The 16,979-nt window shown below is 28.6% G+C and overlaps 7 protein-coding genes and 1 non-coding gene across 8 annotated transcripts; 3 read left to right on the top strand and 5 right to left on the bottom strand.

Moving 5' to 3' along the window:
• Positions 1–511: 511 nt before the first annotated feature.
• Positions 512–2,248, top strand: PRP42 (mRNA splicing protein PRP42; the record flags this gene model as incomplete). Its single annotated transcript, XM_064856824.1, has 1 exon — positions 512–2,248. The coding sequence occupies one exon, from the start codon at positions 512–514 to the stop codon at positions 2,246–2,248; it is 1,737 nt and encodes a 578-aa protein (XP_064715957.1).
• Positions 2,249–2,357: 109 nt separating this feature from the next.
• FMN1 (riboflavin kinase) lies at positions 2,358–2,927 on the bottom strand (the record flags this gene model as incomplete). The annotated part of the gene is made up of 1 exon (XM_064856823.1): positions 2,358–2,927. One exon carries the CDS (start codon positions 2,925–2,927, stop codon positions 2,358–2,360), a length of 570 nt encoding a protein of 189 aa, XP_064715956.1.
• Positions 2,928–3,685: 758 nt separating this feature from the next.
• MRPL7 (mitochondrial 54S ribosomal protein uL5m MRPL7) lies at positions 3,686–4,597 on the top strand (the record flags this gene model as incomplete). Its single annotated transcript, XM_064856822.1, has 1 exon — positions 3,686–4,597. One exon carries the CDS (start codon positions 3,686–3,688, stop codon positions 4,595–4,597), a length of 912 nt encoding a protein of 303 aa, XP_064715955.1.
• Positions 4,598–4,900: 303 nt separating this feature from the next.
• On the bottom strand, positions 4,901–7,834 carry SEC26 (coatomer subunit beta; the record flags this gene model as incomplete). The annotated part of the gene is made up of 1 exon (XM_064856821.1): positions 4,901–7,834. The coding sequence occupies one exon, from the start codon at positions 7,832–7,834 to the stop codon at positions 4,901–4,903; it is 2,934 nt and encodes a 977-aa protein (XP_064715954.1).
• Positions 7,835–8,442: 608 nt separating this feature from the next.
• Positions 8,443–10,884, bottom strand: PWA37_000133 (uncharacterized protein; the record flags this gene model as incomplete). The annotated part of the gene is made up of 1 exon (XM_064856820.1): positions 8,443–10,884. The coding sequence occupies one exon, from the start codon at positions 10,882–10,884 to the stop codon at positions 8,443–8,445; it is 2,442 nt and encodes an 813-aa protein (XP_064715953.1).
• Positions 10,885–11,471: 587 nt separating this feature from the next.
• SNU56 (Snu56p) lies at positions 11,472–12,920 on the bottom strand (the record flags this gene model as incomplete). The annotated part of the gene is made up of 1 exon (XM_064856819.1): positions 11,472–12,920. One exon carries the CDS (start codon positions 12,918–12,920, stop codon positions 11,472–11,474), a length of 1,449 nt encoding a protein of 482 aa, XP_064715952.1.
• A 427-nt stretch (positions 12,921–13,347) lies between these two features.
• On the bottom strand, positions 13,348–13,800 carry NHP2 (snoRNA-binding protein NHP2; the record flags this gene model as incomplete). Its single annotated transcript, XM_064856818.1, has 1 exon — positions 13,348–13,800. The coding sequence occupies one exon, from the start codon at positions 13,798–13,800 to the stop codon at positions 13,348–13,350; it is 453 nt and encodes a 150-aa protein (XP_064715951.1).
• A 2,965-nt stretch (positions 13,801–16,765) lies between these two features.
• PWA37_000130 lies at positions 16,766–16,851 on the top strand. Its single transcript has one exon. It is a non-coding gene; the product is annotated as a tRNA-Tyr (tRNA).
• Positions 16,852–16,979: the final 128 nt, after the last annotated feature.

Raw genomic sequence — 16,979 nt, 5'->3', positions numbered from 1 at the left:
CACTTGCTACTTTCCGCCATTTGGTTATTAAATTAACATACTCATGTATGTTGTAATATACTTCACTTATTTATTTATTTATTTATTTATTTATTTATTTATTTATTTTTCTATTTATTTATTCATTCAATTGACTAATAATATGATTTTTGCTTTTATTTTTTATGAAAAGAAGCTTACATATATAGATCAACGTATATTTGTATTTAATAATTATATATACTGTTATTTGGATTCCAGTAGATCTAAGCTACGTTCTTACTAAACAGAATCATATATTTTTTCTTACGCTAGAACTTTATTACATTAATGAAAAAGAAAAAAAGAAGAGAAAAAATACAGATTCCGAAACCTTGTTAATCGAAAAAGAAAAAAATTATAGAAGAAGTTTGAATTGGATCTCTTCTTTGTTCGCCCATTAGGCATGTTTATATTACTTCTCAGGATGCAGAAGGTTTCAAAATTAATTTGACTACAAATTTACCATGATACATATTCTATTTCCTTATGTATGAATATGTTATTATCACAAATGGATAAATATACAAGCATAATAACTGATGAGAAATTTTCATCCTTAACTTTAAATGTCACAAAATATCCAAAGACGTTATATCATTGGGAGTATTTACTTAATTTCCTAATCACTAAAGCATCACCTATAAATAAGTTACTCGAGCCTCAATTATATAAATTAATTGTATCAACTTATGAGAACATTTTGCAAAATTTCCCATATTTAGAAAACTATCATATCGATTATGCACTATTTGAATATAAGCTAAGTCATTTTAAAAAAATGTTCCAAATTTTTAATAGAGCATTGTTAACATTCCATAACAGATCTTTATTAATATGGATTGAATATTTAAGAATATGTAATGAGCTTCTTTGGAACAACAAAGTTTTATTTAAACGTTATGAACGAGCAGAAAAATTTATTGGATTGCATTATTTTAGTGGTGAATTTTGGAACCTATATTTAGAGCAGATTAAACTTCGTTGTAATGATAATAACAGGAAATATATTATTTTACTAAGAAAAATTATTGAATTACCGATCTATAATTTTAGTAAATATTTTGCATTATGGTTACAAGAGATTGATACAGTGAAGGATTTGAAAGAATTAACTAAATTTGTCTCAAAAGAGGATTTAAAAAATAAATTAAAAATTGATGTTGATTATAAAGGTAGACGAGGTCCATATTTGTTAGAATCTAAGAAGATTCTTAAAAAATTCACTAAAGAGTTATATATGGTAGTACAATTTCAATCATTAGAAATATATTCTTTATTCGAATCTAATTTACAGACATTTTATTCTACTTCTAGTGATCAATTAGTATCTGTTCAACAAATTGATACTTGGATTAAATACCTGAATTTCACGATAAATTTAAATATAGAATCATTGATTCATTTAAATTTCCAAAGAGCATTGATCTCTTTAGGGAATTATGATACTATATGGGTCAAATATGCTAAATGGATGGTCGAATCTAAAGAAGATTATCTTTCAGCTAAAGGAATATTATATGAAGGTTTAAAATTCTCTTTGAAAAAAACTAATATATTAAAATTTCTTTATTCTTTATTAATCAAAATGGATGAATTACATGAGTTAAATGAAATTCTTAACCAGATATCCAAATCATTCAATAATTCAATAGAAAATAGTGAAGATTTTGATATCTTTTGGGATTATTTACAGTTTAATATTTTTTTACAAAATTCATTACCTCAGAGCAGATATTCTGGAGACAGCAATAAAAATTCAAAGTCTACTAAATCCAAAGCCAAAACTATTTTACCACCACAGATACTTGAAAAGATAAGAACAAGGCTAGAAAATAATAATAATAATAATAATAATAATAATGATACTAGAGAGACAGATGGTGATGAAAGATCTTTTGACATATTAGCAGCCATATTAAAGTTACAAACAAAAGATAATACGGATATAATTGAAGAAGATATATTCCAATATTTAATAAAGGAACCAACAAACAAAAGATATTATCAAGACAGTGGAGAATTCTGGGTCCTTTATTGCCATTTAATTTTTTTTGATCCTGCCAGATCATATTTAGAGAAAAGGAACAAGATTATTAATGACATATTGGGCTGTGTTAATCCATCAGATAAAAATATACAGAGTTCAATATATTTTTCATTGAAAACATTTTTTGAGTTTTATTTACCCGAAGACATGGACATATTATACGAGAAATTTCGTCCTTGAAAAGATACTGAATATTTATATATCTGTACATATCGTTTGAATGTGATAGAATTAAGAAAGAAAAGAAGATAAAAAAATGTTATTATTGAGATATGAATATAATTGTATGTCAATCTTCTAGTTGTCTTTTGTATATACTATATTCTGGTGTTTGTAAACTTTTTTTAGCAATCTCGATATCTATGTTAATATCATTTATAAGTGCTTCTACACTAGTGTAGTCTAATTCAGGTCTTATATAACCTAAGATATTAAATTTAATTGTAGCACCATAGAAATCACTATAAAACCTATGTAAAATATGTATTTCAACGGTTTTAAATTCATTACCGTAGAATGGATTTTTTCCAATAGATAGTACTACAGGTAAAATATCTAGATCATTATTATTTGGATTTAACTTGTTACCATAGTTATATATAACGTCCCTACCATCATTTCTTTTAATAATCTCATCCTTTTTATTTTTTATTGGACTTAAATGAGCGAACCCAAAATATACACCATATTCAAGTTTATTTATATCACAAGATAAATCTTCAATCGCCACATTTGCCGTAGGTATACCTAATTCAGAGGATCCACGACCGAACCCGCATACTATATCACAATATTTGTCTGTTACAATAGGATACGGATTTTGAGGACTCTTTGGAATTGGAATATCAGAAGGTCTCATTTCAAAACAGGTTTAAATAGTAATAATATTTAGCTATCAATTGTGGAAAAAAGAAAATACCGTAACTGATGTTAAAACTTGATGAATAATAACATACACTTATGATTGACACTTAATCTATTAATTACTGTATATCAAAATATGACACAAATTTATATTAAAACTATGCAAAGGATACATAAACATATGAATAGGAGGCTTCAAAACAAAACCATGAAATCATATACCTCCACGCATCCTGTTATTCATACTTGAAGTCATCCATTAGTAATAAACTCTGCTCAATAAGCAATAAAATGGTATTGTATAACCCTAACCCTAATTTTCAATAGTAATTGTATTTTACGATCTATTATTTTGCGTATAAACTTTTGTCTCTCTTCACGAACACAATAGACAACCGAACTCTAAAAATAATCTACTAAGGGCTAAAACGCTTTTATATCACTGCATACGGCACATTTATACCAACAAAAGGAAGAAAAGAGAAAAAAAAAAGTAACTAGCCAGATATGGACTTCAAAAATTAACATTTTTCCTTTTTCTCTCGACCCATCTGAGATCTTAAAGAAACTCAAAATAAAGAGTTCCCCTATTTAATAACAACAAATCAATGTATCTACCGAGGGAAAAGTGGACTAGAGTTATTATCAGTAGAACAGCACTTGGAAACGTCCACAAAACTTGTAAGATCTTTGCGTTCCTTACTCCCTTATCCAGTTAGCTCTGTCTTTAAATATTTAAATTCAATATTTCCTATGTTTAAGACCTGTTCTAATATCAAGTATAATACATTAAGAAAAGGATTCACCTCTTCAGCAATTGTTAAGGGAAAACCTGGGTGCTCCTTAGTACCACCAGTGCATCATTTGGTTAAAATTGATAAATCTAAATTGTCCCCGAGATTTCCTGAATTAAAATATGATAAAGATGACATTAGGTCACCATCATACCGTCCTAAAAATACTCATCAAGATAGATTACAGGAACATTATTTAAATACATTGCAATCTGATTTACTTCTAATCAACTATCAACATGAGGCAAAAACTGAAAGGGGACAAAAAAAACGTACTTGGGACGTTACTACATCCCCATACCATGTCAATAGACCTTTAAGAAAACCACAAGGACCAGAGGGACAACGTCCTGATATTCATCCTATCATTTGGAACAACATTCCGTCAATTAAAAGTGTAGTTTTGAATTGTTACGTTTCAGATGCTAGAGACAATGAACTACATGCAATTAGTGCAAGTTTACAATTACAGCAGATAACAGGTTGCAAGCCATCTATTATTTATTCTAAATCAAATGTCCCAAACTGGAAGATTAGAGCAGGTCGTCAAATGGGAGCAAAAGTTAAATTGACTGGCCTATCTATGCACCAATTCTTAGCTACATTATCAGAAATCGTTCTCCCAAGAATTAGAAAATATAGAGGTATTAAAATTACTTCAGGTGATTCTATGGGTAATATATCGTTGGGTCTTACTTCTAACGATGTCAAATTTTTCCCTGAAATAGATGCTAATCAAGATCTTTGGCCAAGAACATTTGGGTTCCATATAACCATAAATACTGATGCTGAAACAGATGAAAGAGCTAGAACTTTGATTAGTGCATTCCAATTACCATTTGATATTAATTCTTCTGAGAAGGTGACTTAAAGGAAAAATAAACGTCTAAACCATTATATACATTCATACACACATACACACACACATATATATATATTAGTTTCGATAAGTCTGTAAATAATACTTAATATATTCGAAATTTAGATAGAAGAATCTTTTTAATGAAATGTATATTTCTTATGTTATTACCATTTGACTTTTTATTATACACTAAATATATTTAGTTGCCTATTTATATAAATATACTTACTATTCATTCAGTAAAACACCACTAAAAAAAGAAATATAGAAAATAAATTCAAGATATTTTATGAAAAGAAAACTAATATACTCTCAAACACGAGTGACTTTCACTTTATTAGTTTGTTTTGATATCATAGCAACCCTATCACCTAAGGATAAAGCCAAACCTTGTCCCTTAGAACGAATACGCACATACCCAATAATGTTTTCAGTAACTGGATCTCTTTCTATACATAAATTGGCTAGAGCATCTTCACCAAATGATGATTTAGCATATAGGTTGCAACTCAAAAATCTACAATCTTTTTCACCTAATGATTCCTTTGGTGTCAAAATGCCCATATTTGTTCCTTTGGTTAAAGTATCCAAATAATCATGTAACGAAGAAAGGTGAGATTTAACAGAAATTTTATTTTCCCATTCAAATTCATTCCACATTGTACGGAAATTTTCATCGTCTGTGATAGCTGGCTTAATGTAATCCATAATATCAACATGCAAATCGTTCATAATCACATAACGAGCATCTTCACCATGTGCACCATCATATATAATATTCCCAAAAATAACACCTGTATCAGCAGAAGAAACTTTGACGGTAACAGTTAATCTGTGGAAACCATGTGGAACAACATTAGTTTTTGGTGGATTATCAATAATCTTTAAATCACCTAACGTAGCGAATTGCACATGCAAATTTTTCAAAGTCTCTTTGGTCTGATTAACTAATAATACATCTAATACAACATCAAATTGATTATTTTTAATATAGGCTTCTGCATATACAGGATCTGAGAAACCTGTTAATTGAACAATCTTCTTTAATGAAGACTTAGAAGAAGATTGAGAAGAAGTGTTATTTTCACCTTTAAGAGCCACCTCCAAGTCTTTCTTAATACTGTCTTTATTTTCATTAATAACATTAGAACCAGATAATTGTCTAAATGAAATTGCGCTTTCAATAACAGTAGCATTTTTATTCAAATCTTGAATAAATTTCTTTTGGTTTTTAGATTTAGCTAATGAAATTTGTTGTTTGAATGTTGATCTGGTTGCATCTAAAAATACCATGTTTAATAATTCATTTTCCTTGGCACTTTCCTTCTCATTAGATTCCTCCATTAAAATAGAAACACCAGTCAAAAGTCTTTCTTCTGAATCCTCGTCAATTTTCTTTTCAGCTAAATTACTTTGACCATATCTAACGATACTAACTAATATCAATAAAGCTTCTGCTTTTAGTGCATTAATAATGCTAATATCATTAGAAACTTTTTCAAATTTCAATACCAATTTTAAAATAGTACTAGCCAAGACAGAAGATGTATAAAAATCACCCTTCAAGATGAAACGACGCATTGGTGGAATACTTTCCTCATTAATTTTATCAGAACTAGCATTTTTTTTGACTGTATCGAAGGAGCTTTCCATTGCATAGGTACCATCTGGTAAAATAATTGGACCAGCGGCTTTTTTAGTTTCTCTTGCGGATTCATCAATTCCTTCTTCATCATCTTCTCTATTTTCTGCATTTTTAGATAATTTCTTTAACTCAGCTTGTAAAATTGGGACTTCACCAACACTAAAACGTATATGCTTCCAAGAACTTTGAATATCTTCACTTGTTTCTGAAAATTCACCGAGAATCCATAATGCAGCACGATATGCTTTAGCTGATTTGATATTTTCTAAGGCATTCAGTAAATGATTCAAAATATCAGTTTTTAATTGTGGATATCTTTCAATTACCTCCTTGATAAAAGATATTACACCAGTAGCAGCAACTGAATTGAGGTCACCAATAAAATCTAATAATAATGAAACCACACTAGCAGCCATATCAATATAAGTAACTGCAATAGAACGAATAGTCTTAATCAATAACTGTCTATATTGAACAGAACGTTCTTTATCGACATCATTAACAGTAGTTTGCAGTTCTTTTTTCAATAATTGGACGACATCTTCAACGTTCTTTGAAGATGCAAGATCCATACAAATACTTAGCACCTTTTCACGAACATCAGTATCTTCAGTATTCAAAACACGTAAGATGTCTAAAGTTAATTCTTCTAAAGCACCTGGGTTCTTATCATTGATATCTCTGACTCTATCCAAAACAACTAATTTGACGTTATTATCAGAAACTTTAACTGCAAGATCAATTAATTTAGTACATGTCTTAACTAAAATGCTTTGATTTGATGATAAAGTTGTTAAAGTTAAAGCAGTTTCAAAGATAACTTCTGGATATGAAGTAGAGACCAAAAGGTCTAATAACAAATCGATGTATTGGTTAACTAAAGAAGGAATTTCAGTAGCATCTTTTCTAATAAAATCAACAAAGGCTACTTGTAATAAAGGATCTAAGGAATCAATATTTGCTACATTTTCTTCTAAATATTGTAGAGCCAGTTCACGATCTAATTCACAAAGACCTAAAAATGCATTTCTTTTACAAATTGGATCAGTTTCAGCTGATAAGAACGTATGGATAATTTCTTTAGCATCAGGTAACAAATGTTCACTAACTTTGTGAATGGATAAGACAGCTAGAATAGCGTATTTTCGAACATAAGCATGACGATACTCTAAACATTGTAAAACAGAGGGAACCATTTGCTCTAATAATTCTGCTTCTCTTAATTTTGTTAAAAATCTCAAAGTGCTACCTCTAATATATTCATTTGGATGTTGCAAATCATGTTGGATCGCATTACATACTAAAATCATTTCGTGTCTTAACTTACCACTTTCATCTAATTTTGGAACAATTTCCCAATAAAAATATAATAATTTTTTTAATCTTTTATCCTTTGAAGGCATAACAAATCTAATAATGTGCATCAATAACTCTGGTAATGGATTACCTTCTAGTATAGTAACTAAAATTTCTTTCATGGTTCCTATTTTTTCCTCATCGTTGCCATTTTCAAGAGCTTTTTGAAAACTGGCAACGGTATTTATTTCTTTGTTTGGTGAAGGATAAAAAACTAAACTGTAAGCCGGTTCCTTGCCTGACATGATTGAAACAGCTTTTTTTATAATGTTTCAGAAACTATACAATCTATTCAAATAGGGAACCAATTGTTTGGTTGACAGCTAAAGTCTTTGTGTAGAGAATATACCTTTGTATACGTAAAACTCTGAGTACTGTTGTCTTTTAAAGTGGAAAAGATAAGTTTACTTTAGGGTTGATTTTTCAACTTTCTCTTTTCAGTCAAAAAAGGAAAGCAAATAAAAAAAAAGATATGAAGGACGGGTAACTTTATACAAACACTAACATACACAAACCTTTCTGTTTACAATTCTGATCATAATATACACTAGGGAATGGAAATTTATAAATACTAATACACATTTACTATTGCATAAGAAGCCAGTAGTAGCAATGTAGTATTCGTGCATTTTAAGTGTGTAATAGAACATTAATATATTGTTACAGTGTCTCTTGATAAAATTGTATGTAAATATATATGTATATATGTATGAGTATGTAAGTAGTTCTGCTTGGATATAATTTATAAATTATGTTTTTAAAAAAATTCTCTAAGCTGACTAGAATTAAGCATTATAGATTTTCATTTAAAATAAAAAATTAATAGAATAAATCTAGCATATGTATTTAAAATTCACTTATCAGACTCAGAATCTGGATTAGTGACATGCAATCCCATAGTTCCCGAAATTTTATTCGCAAGAACTTGCGTACTCACACTAGCGATAGATCCAGATCTTGCTCTTCCATGATTAAACGATGAAGATTTTGAGTTCGAAACCTCTAACTGACTGGTATTCGTATAAATATTGCTTGGAAGATCAGGCATATCTCCTGTATGTTTCAAAATACGGTTCTTTGATCGAGTATAATAACTTATGACAGTACCACTTCTTGACACAGAATTTTCAACATCCTTTTTCTCTCTTAATGGAGCCAAAATATCATCACTATTGTAAGCTTCATCACCTGGAATGTCATTTAGATAGTCAGAATCTGAATCAAATAATTGGTCTCTGTTGTCATGATTTTCTAATTGTCCATTTTCTTTATTGAAGAATTTGTGAAACTCTTTTGTGTGATCTACAAACGTACTAGTCCTTTGTCTGTTATTGCCAATATTCTTATTCTCATCCATTGTTGTTTCTAGGGACAGCAATTTTTGTTTAACTTTACCATGTTTAATACCAACTTGTTTTGTATTAGTTCTAATTTTAACTTTAATATTCTTTGGCTGGATTAAATTATTCTTTTGTTTTAAGGCTAAAGGAAGGTTAGGAGGAGCTTCTAAGAAATTTGATGTTTGAAAATATTTTAGTCTTAACTCTTCTACATAACTTGATATTAATTTAGAAGTACGCTCAGTCGATCTCAATGAATGTCCTGAAATCGATTGCACACCATTAACACTTTTAGCACCGCTGTTTATAGTTGATATTTCAGATTTGGTATTTGGTTCATAGTTCAAAGTTGGATTAGCAACATCACTAGAGTTAAATTGATATGAACCTAGTTCAACTGATGAAGTGTTAGAAATATCTATCTGCTTTGTTATGCCATTATTTTCATTAGCACTATTGTTCATATCATTCTCAAAATCTGCACTTGTAAAGTTTTGACCGTCTTCACTTTCTGTATCTGTCGACTGCATTGTATTTGTATCAGCGTCTGTTATTGATGTATCATCCTTAATGAAAAATGTTGGGTGATCTTCATTTGCTACTCTCAGTTTACCGTGTGGTTTTTCACTTTGAAAAGCCATATTGTTTGAAGAAACTATATTATAATCATCATTTTGTAGCTGTCGAATATTAGTAGGATTATCCGAAGAATCTGCCTTTATATAAGACAAGGAACCGTCTATATCATGATCTAATTCAATATCACTAGATATGCTGTTTTGTGATTTATGAATTGTAGAGACAGATGGATCAGTTACATTAAAGAATGGATTGTAAGAACCCTTCTGTGGAACAGAATTTATATTGTTATTTTCTTGATAATCAAAATCATTTTGTATAACTTTCCTTTCTGAAAAAGAATTACTGAAAGAAAAATCGCTATTAGAATTATCTGTATCCTCAAAAGAATTTGGATCATTTGTATTTGCATTTTTAATTATTAATGGATTTTTCAAGGATGTAATTGTAGTATTCGGATCATTTGCAATATTCAATGAACTAACACTTAATATAGATGTTTCTAAGTTAGAAGGTTCAGATATATTTAAATGGTCAAAAGTAGTCGTTATTGGTTCAATATCCAATTTATTTGGTAAATCTTTATTATAATTATGTAAATTTTCATTACATTGGAAATTGTCTATATTGCTGGTTTCTTTTTGATATTCTTTAATATATGTATCAATATCATCAACAAGTTCTTCTGCTTTAGATTTTTGTCTTCTATGCTGTTTTAAGTCAATATTTGACATAGTCGATCTATCTTCAAAGGTTATGTCATCTGATTCTAACCTTATACCAAAGGACTTAGTTTTTTCATAGATATCTACTGGACCATTTTTAGCAACACTAGAATTAGTGGATAGGTCTTTAGACATGTTCAATGGGGTTGAATAAAGTGAATAATTTTCCGTTAGGTCATTAATATTGTTCATGTTGTTGTTATTATTTTTAGAGGTATAATTTAAGAGGTCAGATTTAACAATATTTGAGGTACTTAATTTTTGTGGAAAAGATTGTAGTATTTTCTCTCTATCAAAGACAGGTGGGGGAGGGCGTCTGATTTTATTTCTTTGAACTGTTTGTAACCCAATTTTTGAACTATTGGCAGTAGTGGTGATAGATTGATTTGAATCCATGAATTGAGTGTCATCATTTCTTGGTGGAGTGTAACCGATCACAGTTTCTGTATTTTTTAGGTATGGTTTAGATAATGATTGTGGAAAAGAGGAGCCATGGCTCTTATTAGATGATCGTTTGTTATTACTATATATGTTCGAAGACTTTAAACTTGCTTCCTTTGCCTTGCTAGGGAGAGTACCGTTTTTGGTCTCACTTCCAAAAAGAAAGAATGATCGTCTCTTAGTTTTATTATTGGAGGTTCCAGCAAACATTGAATTTCAATTTAGATAGAGCTATCTGAAATTTTTTAATGGTGACTTTGTATGAAGTAATAATAGTAATAATAAAAATCAACACGTTGAGCGATATTAATAAAAGATAAAATATTTGGATGGTCTGTAGCTAACGTGATTCATTTCACATAGATTCTTTGTCTAGAGACTTTAGGACTGCAAATAAATTTAATTTAAAATAGTAAAAGACTTAAAATAAGATTGAGAAATCCATAATATTTAATGAGTGTAGTAGTCTACTTTTTTATTATTATTTTGCTTGTTCTTTGGGCATCAGTTTGTTTTCTTTCTTTCTTTCTTTCTAGTGTTTTAAAATTTTGCACCGATTAGGGAAATTGTTCCTTTAAATTAAGAGTGCAGTATAATAATACTATGGATCCGTATAATAATATATATACGATAGAAAAAATAGAGAACTGAACGTTGACTGACTGACTGATTAGCCTATTGCTTAATTAAATAATTAAATAAGTGTCTATACATATATATACTGCTTTGATATAATGGAAAATGCAGGAAATTGATGGTAAGAAAGTCTTGAGTATATGTATACAATATTTGACATTTTATGCTTGTAATATTTTCATAACCATTTCCAAAGCTTGATCTACGTATTCTCCAATGCCCCCAATACTGACTACTTTGATTGTCGTTAGGGGTGGATCGTTAATAGAAGTGTACTTGCTCATGTCCAAAGCATTAAACCATTCTCTTGATTCAGGAATATTATTGATATGCAGTATCACTACATTACAATTAGTCTTTGACCTAATATTATCAAGATTTTGATTTATTTTTTCCGCATAATTCTGTTTTGGACATTTAATATACACTTTAAAGATCATATCAGAGGCCATTTTCTTGACTGCATCTAATGATGCCTTTATAGTACAAATACAATATTGTTTAATATCATCTTGACTTATATATTTCGGTTTCATTTGAGATATATCCTTTTGACTCGATGGCTTAAAGATATCTTTGTTCTGCATAGAATAGTTTTTATTGATGTCTCCATTAATTATTTTTGAATTGGTTCTTTTCAAGTTGGTTTGTTCTTGATTGTCATATTTTACGTTCTTAGCATGATTTATGGTATTTTTTATAACAGTTTGACTATTTATATCATCATCAGCTACATTTATCTTATTGAAAGTAATAAGTTGATTAATATAGTCATTAATAGATTCTTTCGTACTTTTTATTAAAGGCATATTTTGATTTTTCACTCTAACAACATCAACAAGTGCATTCCCAATTAGTGATGTTTCCATAATATGATGATTTAAATTATTATAATAACTGTTTAAAACCATTCCAAATTGTTTCCTGATACCGTTGGAAGGGTTTTTACCAAACTTTAAAGAAGAAATAAAGTCTATAATACCATTTATAAAATATGTTAAACTAGCACCATTATGTAACCTTAAGTGAAATTTTCTAAAACTTGCCAATTGAGCAATTTTGGATTCCTGTACAGTGAAATTTGTTGGAGTTAGAAGAGATTCTTTGACCATATGATCCTTCATCCAATAACAATTTTGTGGGACAAATATTGACCCACTTAAATGAAGATCCTTTGATATTTGTGTAAAATCTTTATTATATGGTTGTATCCATGTTTTATCCTTGTTGGATGACAGTATAGGTATAACAAGACAGCAGTCCAGTAAAGAAAACTTTTCAAGGGTAATATAGTACCGCTCTTTGATCTTTGAGTAATGTAACTTTGAAGGAGGAATGTATTGGAGTAAAAAATTGATTGAATCCTGAGTAAACTTTGTTTGAGGTGGATCAATGAATAACACACTATTTTTAATGATTTTATTCGAATTTGATCTATTTTTTTTGATTCTATCTAAATTCCTCCATATATCTTGTGACTCAAATTTATCAAATAAAGTATTGCTGTTAATATTAAGCACAGGGCTATAAAATCTTTTAAATCTTTTCACAGGATGTGGGGTCCAATTACTTGATTTATCACTAGAATATGGTCTCTTTCTACTAGACATAATAAAAAAAAGATTTATGTATACAACTAAAATTATAATGTTTTATTGTTAATGTGGTATTTTATCAGATAAAAAAATGAAGAAAGTAGACTGCTGAAGTGGATGAATATTTCTGTTTAGATATATTATATACACTGCTGAATAAATTCAACTTCCCTGCTATCTATTTTTATTGTTTTAATGTTATTGAAAAATTCAAGATATTTAATTCTCTTTTTACATACACAAAGGAAGAAAGAGACCAAACAGTTATAAATGTGAAAAAATGACTGTTTTTTCATCTCTTGAAATATATAAAAAGTAAAATTTTCAACAATTGTTTCTTAATCTGATATTGATTGAATAATATACATTTATATATGGTTATTATTGATATTGTAATAAAAAAAATTTCATTAACAAAATAAATAATTATACAAAAAATCATTCATAAAGTCTTGATTTCCTTAACAACATCATTGAACGCATCCTTATATTCGTCTTCTTTACCCTTACCATCTTTCTTCTTGTTACTACCTGGAACAATAAAGACCACAGATGTAGGTCTCTTTGTAGCACCAGCGGAACCCAAGTCTTGTTTAGATGGTATAAAAATGTATGGGACAGAGTGATCTTCACAAAGAACTGGAATATGAGAAATGACATCAGCTGGATAGATATCACCGGCAATAACAACTAGACCCTTGTCACCCTTTCTTAAAGCTTTAACGACTTCTTTCACCCCTCTTTTAACATTTTTAGCTTTTGATGCTTTTTTGACAGTTTTTAAGATCTTCTTATTTAATTTTTTGGAAGCTAATGGAGTAGCAAATGGTAAGACTGCTGACATTCTAGCTTCATAATTGTCTTCTGATTTAGATTTTTTGCCTTCTTTACCCATTATTCTGCGATTTATATATATATATGTTTATAACTTTGTTATCCTTTAATTTTTACAGATTGGTGAGTATTGACTAAATAAGGATATACCTCAAATCGATGTCCTAATCAGGATTGTGCTTACTATGTTAAATTGTCCAAATCTATTGTGATGAACAAAATGCTTTAATCTTGAGAAGCCTTTATGCTGTGCCATCACTATTACTTTTGCTGTTAATTACTTCAAGTAAGAAATTTTCATAATGAAAAAAAAAAAATTTGTAAATTAAAAAAAAAAAAAAGAAAAAGAAAAACGAGAATAGATATTTTATGTCATTACGTACGTAACACAGTGAATATTTTAATATATTGACTGAAAATGTAATACACTACAGTGCACTGCGTTGAGGTAGAAGAGAGTACTATATATATATAGAAAATAATATAAAGAGCTGGTAACTCTAATGCATTATTTTATTATATCGTTTTGAAATAATGAAAATATTTTGTTTTGGATTTATAAATATATAATATTAACGAGCAAAACAAAATCTTTGAAAAAAATGTTCTTAACTATTATTTATATTACTAGTGTATATAATTGTGATTTATCTACAACTATGATTTGAGAATAATATGTATAAATTTTTAAAAAAGAAGTCTTCAATATGTATATATGTAATTATCATGATAGTAAACTGATATAGATAGTATTTTTTGAACATACATACTGACCTGACACATTCATAGTAAATTACGTAAATATAACTAAGTTAGTATTTATGTATTGTTCATAGGAAGGAAAAAACTTCAATTTCTTGTTACGAAAAGAACATGAACTTTTGAAGTTGGAATCATAAAAACAATTTCAATAATTCAAATGTCAACATTAAGTTTTTTTATTAAAAAAAATAGAAGTTACTGCTGAAATAGGGTATCCTGAAATGAAATAAACAGAACAGTAAGATTTAAAAAATAAAAACAATGAAAAACCAGATAGTTATCTTTTAGACATTATGAACCAAGAGATAGAACTGTTTGGTTAATTTTTTGCTTTTACTAGAGGTAAATTATTTAATATCCACATATAAAAATCAAAGCATTTTTCCTTTCATATATTTATTTTATTGACCCTTTTCTGCATATTATTTTTTCTTTATCAAGAAGAAAAGTGATGATGTTTAATTTAATTTATTATACTATATACTACATAATAATTATATAATATAGTTGAGAATGTATCTATTTTTTTTCTAACGCATTCAGGTATTAATTCTCAATATAAACTATACACATTTTATTTGTATATCAAATAGCAAGAAAACTTTTGCTAATTATAAAGTAAAAATCAAATAAGGTAACTAGATAAGATCATAGACATTCATTAATAAATGCATAAATGTATATTTGAATAAATAGAAAAGAAAATTTCAAGAATAATTTTCAATCATAACAGAATATATTACATAAAATTAATAATACAACACTTTGTATGTAAAGAACTATTATGTTAATACCTGTATTTGTATTTGTGCTGAGTTAGAATTATATTTATTTTTATTTTAGAAGATCAAAGGATTAAGCAATCATGATTTTAATTTTTTATTTAAAATATCTTTAAATAGAATTGGTTTTACTCACTCTATCTGTTTAATAGTATAAATTTCTTCATAGTTTTTCATATTAAAAACCGAAACAAAATGTTTTGTATTATAAATGATTGTAAGGAGCGTTAGATGGAAATTCTGAAATACGCAATCTGCGGGCAACACCTAATGTCAAAGTGAAAGATCTGGAACAACCGAAACTTTGGGCCCAAGGTTGTGAGTGTATTCGAACGAACAAACAACCCTCAGATGGATATTTGTAGCAAATTACTAAGAAACTTATTTAAGAGATCCTTGGTTATTGAGAGATAATACCAGAGGTAATTATCAGCATTAATATTCGTATTCTATTTAATAAGTTTAATTTAAGAAAAAACAAGACGAATAACTGGGACTAATCTATTTAATAATTAGAATCAACCAATTATATAATTTGTAAGTGCTTATATATATAATTAATACCCATATTTTAGCATAGTACCTGAGATAGCCTTTACAGTGATACTGATCTTGGAATTATTTAAGGTTTTATGAAATTATATAATTATTGATTCTGATGCGAATTACTATTTATGTAATTCAAAAATAGCTCAAAGAATATCTTGGACAATATGTTATGGTAGTAAACAACACATGTAAAATATTAGTAGCAATAGCACATGGTTGGTACAATAATAACAATAGATAATTTTAAAAAGAATCTTACGTAATAATAATGATGTTAATCTTCTGTTAAAGGATAATCTGCTGTTGTAATATGAGATGGTGAGATTCTTTGTGTACTCCAGGGAATCGCAAATAATATTAATAGTTATTCAAATAATCGAGACAGTAATCAACTATAGTCGATAATATAATTACTAAAACGGTCTTATATATTGAGCGGCTTTTAATGAGCTAATATATTTATTCGAAGTTACTTGACTTGTTACTTGCTTGTTGTTCTCTTTTGTCGTTCTCTTTTGTTATACATAATATATAAGTTATTTACAAGAACCGCTTATGGAAGATAATCTTTTATCTCCAGAAAACGTTGTCCTTTTATATGTTTTCTGGAGCTCGATCGATTATTCAAATTAGCACATTAATGATCTGACTAATTCAAACCCTAAATTTTATTACATTAATTTAATGAATTAGAACTGCACCCCAGCTCTCTAATCATGGTGATTAGTAATACAAGTGGGACTTATTAAAACAATAGGTAAATTGTAGATTTGCCAAAATCTTATGCAATCTAATTTTTTTATTATGCAGCATCTAATGTTGTAGCACGTGTATGGCTTATTAATACAATAAATAGTTCTAGATTCATTCAGGATCTTATGTAATCTTGATGGTTATAACTATTCTATTCCACAACATCTCGTGACTGTTATCCTCTCGGTAGCCAAGTTGGTTTAAGGCGCAAGACTGTAATATTAAAAGTTATCTTGAGATCGGGTGTTCGACTCACCCCCGGGAGATATTTTTGAAAAAAAATTGAAAACTGTGATAACCGTGTTACTACAGTTTAGTTTAGGGTTTTATTTAGGAAAATGAGGGTGGACGACGTTTTTCTAAACTTCCCTTTTTGTAAAATTTTACAAACATA

This window comes from Arxiozyma heterogenica (assembly GCF_036370985.1).
Source record: "Arxiozyma heterogenica strain weizmannii chromosome Unknown scaffold_11, whole genome shotgun sequence".
In the NCBI taxonomy this organism is placed as follows: Eukaryota; Fungi; Ascomycota; class Saccharomycetes; order Saccharomycetales; family Saccharomycetaceae; genus Arxiozyma; species Arxiozyma heterogenica.
Note: the sequence above shows the minus strand (reverse complement) of the source record. Positions and strands in the feature narration are given on the sequence as shown.